General features: G+C 40.5%; 1 protein-coding gene across 1 annotated transcript in view; it reads left to right on the forward strand.

Annotated features, from left to right (window-relative positions):
- Window positions 1–6,116, forward strand: part of LOC145396151 (cocaine esterase-like) — a 90,584-nt gene that overhangs the window by 20,726 nt on the left and 63,742 nt on the right. The window contains exons 3-4 of the mRNA XM_080269593.1: window positions 2,665–2,859; window positions 3,019–3,650. Coding sequence (XP_080125719.1) covers window positions 2,665–2,859; window positions 3,019–3,650 — 827 coding nt within the window. The remainder of the gene's footprint in view (window positions 1–2,664; window positions 2,860–3,018; window positions 3,651–6,116) is intronic.

Genomic DNA, 6,116 nt, shown 5'->3' on the forward strand with positions numbered 1-6,116 from the left:
TCTGGCTATAGATAGGTAGATAGAATCTCTAGTTACAGCTTGGCATTCATAATGGAAACATGGCTGTTTTAGGGATGGGTACTGTAATGTTGGCAGTATGGATAATTAGCAATTTGCTTCTGCCTTATTAAAAAAAAAAAAAAAAGACATTAATTTGCGGTAGTGAAGGGGTAAGAAATGAAAGAAAGCCCAAAAGAAATGACGTTGTTATGAACATAGTGGAGAGAACAGATTGTTATGGAACACCAGCACTCACATTCGCAGGCAGGCTTAAAATTTTGGGCAATATCGAATAAACTGTGTTCAGTAATTTGTTAATTATCTAGATTTCACTGCATGGCTATGTCATCTATACTGTAAGGAGACACATCCAGCTGACTATAAATTAACACAGCCATGCCACAATGATCAAAACATACGGCTGGCCGCACGACGGAAAGGGTACACAAACCACATGCTGGAAAATGCGTTTATGTTGGAAAACACTATTTTCACCCATATTCTATCATGTAGCCTTGGGTGAGAATACCTCCCACCACTAGAAGTATGGTTGAAAGTCCTTCAAAAAAAGGACTGTACATCGTCCTTATGCTAGCCACTCGCCATTCACCCAGGACTGACCGCGCGCACGTCTTGGCTGTGTATGCCTGTGTGTACATGTGTTGGTTGCAGCCAATGAGAAAGTAGTCGGGCCGCGAGCCTCACGTACTGATTGGCTGGTCTTACTTGCCAGAGTGTTTACTGGGAGTTTTTGTCACGCCATTCATCAGTCCCTACCATTGTGCTCTGTTCTTTGCACGTTAAAAGGAATTCTCGCTGTTTTACAGTCATCTTTTGCGACGTTTGCAGAGATTCGTGTCTGATTACTGGGGTAACAATGTCCCTTTGTGCTGGTGATGTTGATGAAAGTGTTCCTGGGTGCTCAGGAATTGGTGAAAACAGTTTTTATTTTTATTTTTTTTAAGGCCTACCCATATGACATTTTTAGGGGGCCATAGCACATTCATATTGTTGAATGGTATTTATCTTCGTTCTAATCAATGTTGTTTTTTTGCTTAGGTAATCAAATTTTGCCAGAAAACGGGTTGAAAGTTCAGCAAAAAAAATCAAAATTAAAACTATATTAATTAATATAAGTTTCATACCTACGGACAAAATATTATAAGAATCATAATCTACACCCAAAAGCATTCCCAGAAAAAAAAAAAAAAATGGACGTTCTACCATTAAAAAAAAAAAAAGTTACGGTTGCGAGAATATATGCTGAACATTGTACCCGTTTTCCGGAGTTTTATGATTTGGCGGGAGAACACCTTACATTGCCCGACTCCTTAAATTTGGAACTGGGGGGACTATTCATGGAAAGAGAAGAAACACTGAAGGAAAAAGGACACAGCACAGACATTACGACTAAAAGGCCAGTATCTAGTGGAATTTAACATTCAGGTCCAATAGCTCCCTCTTTGCTTAGTAAAATCACCTGACATTAGTTGGAATAGATATCTAGAGTTGTCTTGATCATGAGACGGGAAACTGGTGTCTAGGTTTACACACTGAAGGTCCTGTAGTTCACCCCCCCCCACCCTTGTATAATCGTCTGACAGTAGCTGAAATGAAACAAGAAAAAAGACGTGAGCATGAAAGGTTTAATGTGCAAGGACATAGAGAAAAAAATGATGTAGGGGAAGATTTTTTCATATTTTTCTTCTTTGCCTTTACACGTTACATCTCTTCCCACTGTGCGGTCCTTTATGCTTCCTTCCAGCTGCTGCCACATGACAGTAAAGAGTAAGACATAAGAGACTTGGTGTTACTACAAATACCATTTTGCCTCTCATGCTCGAGATTAATCTAGTATTCTCTTCTAGCTATTGGAGGAGTCTTACTGAAACTTTTTTTTTTTTCGAGCAGTTCACTTTTTCACCGTGATAATCATTCTCCCGTCAATATATATATATATATATATATATATATATATATATATATATATATATATATATATATATATATATATATATACACGCAGAAGCCTCATGTAGTTAATAGTTAAAATTCAGTTTCCATTACTTCATTCCCCGTGACACTTAAACCTTGGTGTTTCAGTCGGCTTTGATCTGATGATACTGAATTGTAGAACTTATCTTAGTTGAAATAAATAGAACTACCTTGCAATGTAAGCATTCGGCAAACAGGCATGAGGTCACGGATTATTATTGTCATTTAACTCTCAAATTCCACCTAGTGATTCTCAGATCAATTAAATTATCTGACATTAGGCACAATGGATTGCTGGCGTTATTGTAGTCATAACAGGACTTATGTTACCTGTGATTACACACACACTTTCATGACACTCTCAGCTAAACAAGTTCATCTGGTGTACAAGTATTTGTATAAAAAACAAGAGAAGCCAAAGTTTATTAATATGTGAAGAAAAAATATCGGTTGAATGATGATTATAACTTAAAAAGAGATGGCATTTATGGAAAATGAAGGTTTTAGTAAAAAAAATGACAAAGAAAAAAGTTATGAATTATCTGTTCGTGTAGTTGATGGTTTGCTTGATCACTGACAAACTATTGCGATGGAGATGTTATACATGAAAGTGGCTGATGGGTACTGGGAAATACACTGGGAAATAATCGCTGTCATCTTCTGCATCAGGGTTTCTGAACACATATGGTGGCGGTGGGGGGGTGGTAAGCAACTTCGCCCTCCTGGACCAGATCGCGGCGCTCAACTGGGTGGCAGAAAACATCAGGCAGTTTAATGGCGACCCTACCAAAGTGACGCTCTTTGGACGGGACACTGGTGCTGCATGCATCTCCTACCTCATGGAGAGCCCCATCGTACCTCCAGGTGGGCAGTGCTGGGCTGTAGAGGCAAAGGTACAGTACCTCTTTCTTAGTTGCCTTTAGTACTTTCCTCATGCGTGTGGCAATATAGTCAGTGTACCAGTATCATGCTTGTCCACTGCCACAGAATACTAAATGATACACTCTTCCATCCTGTGTGCAGGGTTGTTCCAGCGTGTGGTGTTGGTGTCAGGGTGGTCTGGGTGCCCATGGTCACGTGTGACGGCACCACTCAGCATGACACTGCGGCTGGCCATGGCAGCAGGGTGTCCGGTGCCAGAAGAGCCTGGAGTCACGAACCCCGACACTGTGTCCTGCCTGCGAGTGGCGCCACTGGATGTCCTCATGGCGGCAGCTTGGAAGCTAGAGTCTCCGGCCTTTATGCCTGCCTGGGGACCCAGTGAGGATGGTGTGGTGGTGGCTGCTGCACGGCGCAGCGCTGCCCTCAGCCGCCAGCATGTCCAGGTCATGCTGGGGTTCACACCTTGGGAGGCATGGGCATGGCTGGGAGAACGACTGGTGCACCAGGGTGTAGACGAGCACACATTCCAGCGTGTGGCCAGAACCTGGGTACGCAACACGCGGCATCATCATCTGCATGAGGTGCTGGCAGCAGCACTGCTGGAGTACACGGACTGGACGGCCATGACTCCAGACCCTAGTGTGCGGCGCGACCTGCTGCTGCACCTGCTGGGGGACTCAGGTGTGGTGGCACCCGTACACCAAGCTGCAGATGCCCTCGCCACACATACCACTGTATTCCTCTTCCTCTGTCACCTGACTATGCCTCATGAGGTAAGATCATGCACTGCATCTGTACCTTGAATATAAATGATGTTACCAGTTTTGCATGACCACTTTCATTGCATGTTAGCATTCCCTGATGACGTAGTTCATTCACCAAAATTAGCACACACACTTCTCATCGTCATAACCTTCTCACAGTACAATTTTTCTTTGAAAAATATTAATTTCCACAAAAAAAATAAAAAAAAATCTTCGTTCTGCATCCTTATCCTTACCCAACGATTTCCACTTTTTCTAATCACTGCTTACCCTCTCCGTAGTCTCATTAGTGCCACATCATACTCGTTAGTGACACTTCTACCAATATGCTACTGATCGTGGCTTCTGCATTTCCTTTACGATTTCGTAGTATAATAGCCGGTTAGAAGGCACAGCTGTAATAAATAAATAAGTGTTTAAATCACTCGTATGATTCACAGATAGAATGCATCACCAGATATGTAAGTCCACTGCTTAACAAAAGCCTCTCCCAACCTTCTTCACGAATGCCTTGACTAAGCCAATCTCTGCTATGTTTTCCCTGCAAACTTCTCTATATCACCTCTCCAACTCCTGTCTGGCCTTTTTCTGCTACGTTTGCTATCTCTTGGAGTCCAGTCAGTCAGCCTCTTGCTAGATCAGTTATCCCTTATTATTGCTTCCTGACCTGCCTACCTCCATTTCTGCTCTTTCAGAACTTCTATAATGTCTTTGACATTAGTCTGCTTTCACAGAAGGTGATATTTTCCTTTCTCATAAAGATTCCCAAGATTGACCTTTTAATTGCCCTTTGAGAACGGCTTAGTTTATTTTCCACCGATTTTTTTTTTCTTAGTTTCCAGGTCTAACAACCGTACATCATAGCTGGAATTAAACATTTATTATACACTTTTTGTTTCATATATATCGGCAAGCTACTTTTCATTATGTATCTATGTCTATCAAAAGCTTTCCATCCAAATGTAATGTGTCTTTTCATCCCGCTATCATGATCTTTTGTTAATTTTAGTAGTTGCCCAAAGTATCTGTACTCCTTAGCGTCTTCAAGAATTTCTTCCCTTATTCCGATGACGCTCGTTGGAGTGTTCGGATTAAACATTAGTTTTACTCCTGGTGACACTATTTGGTTTGTTTAGATTAAACATTAGTTTTACTTCGGTTCATCTTTAGTCCTACTTAGGGACTTTCTTTGTTCAGGTAATTTAACATTTTTTGCAAAGTTTCTGCTCTTTCTGAGATTAGGAGAGTGTCATCTGCAAATCTTAAGTGGTTTAGCTTTTGTTCATCTATGTTTACTCCCTTGTTTTCCCAGTCTGGGTTTCTGAAAATGCTTTCTGGGCATGCTGTAAATAAATTGGGGGAAATTGTATCTCTCTGACGCAGGTCCTTCTCAGTCTTAATTTTTTTCGAGTCTTTATGTAATTTAAGAGAAACTGTTCCTTCTTTCTATGTTTTTGAGCAGGTTTACAATGTTTAAATATACTCCTTGTTCTCGCAACTAATGTATAATTGCTGTGCTCCACTGAGTCGAAAGCCATTTCATAATCAACAAAACCTAAGCACAGTGGTTTAATACAGTGTGTAATTTTCTCAGTTAGCTGATTCATTGTGTGTTGATCAGTAGTCGAATACCGCTTCGGAATCCTTCCTGTTCATGAGAATGGTTTTCTTCCAAATTAGTTGTAATTCTGTTCATGAGGACTTAAGTGAAGAGTTTGTAAATAATTGATAATAAGCAAATGGGTCGATAGTTACTAAGATCTTTTGAGTCACCTTTTTTTTTTTAAGTAAAATAACTATTGCATTGCACCATGTTTTGGGAATTTTCGCCGTTTCTTATACACGGAGTAAATAAGTGGGCGAACCTGTTGTATGCTTCTACTCCTTCATGCAACAGTAAATCTTCTACGACTCCATCGTCTCCTGGGGCCTTCCCTCTTTTCATATTTGTAAAAGAAATGTTTATTTCATCTGGTGTTACCCCAGGTGTTTCACTTGTGTCAACTGAAATGTAAGCTATTGGTACTATTGTCTTTGATGCATACAGTTCTTCGTAAAATTCAACTTTCTTCAGCTTCATATCTTTGCGTTTGATGACTACCGATTTTGTCTTTCAGTGATATAATTTATTGCTTTCCTAGTGTCATTTTACTTCGGACCTGTTTCCGACTTTTTCCTTTTTGGTGGATTCTTTGACACGGTCCATGCTTCTCTTTCCTTTTTTTTCTCCTCTCTGTCTCTTGTTGATAAGTTTATTAACTTCCGCAAGTTCTGTTTCATCTCTGTTTTTATTTCCATTTCCTTTCTTCTTTTCATGAGCTCGAGCGTCTTTTCCGAATATCTGTTGGTAATGGGTGTACTAAATTTCCCTGTTACTTCCGCTGATGCTCTTAACACTTTTCTTAGTCAATCAGTCAAGTCATCAATGTCACACTCGGCATAACTTATAGCTTGAAGTAACACTCGGCATAGCTT

The sequence above is a fragment of the Coenobita brevimanus genome, chromosome 35 (assembly GCF_032717465.1).
Source record: "Coenobita brevimanus isolate Jiangsu-jjx chromosome 35, ASM3271746v2, whole genome shotgun sequence".
Taxonomy (NCBI): domain Eukaryota; kingdom Metazoa; phylum Arthropoda; class Malacostraca; order Decapoda; family Coenobitidae; genus Coenobita; species Coenobita brevimanus.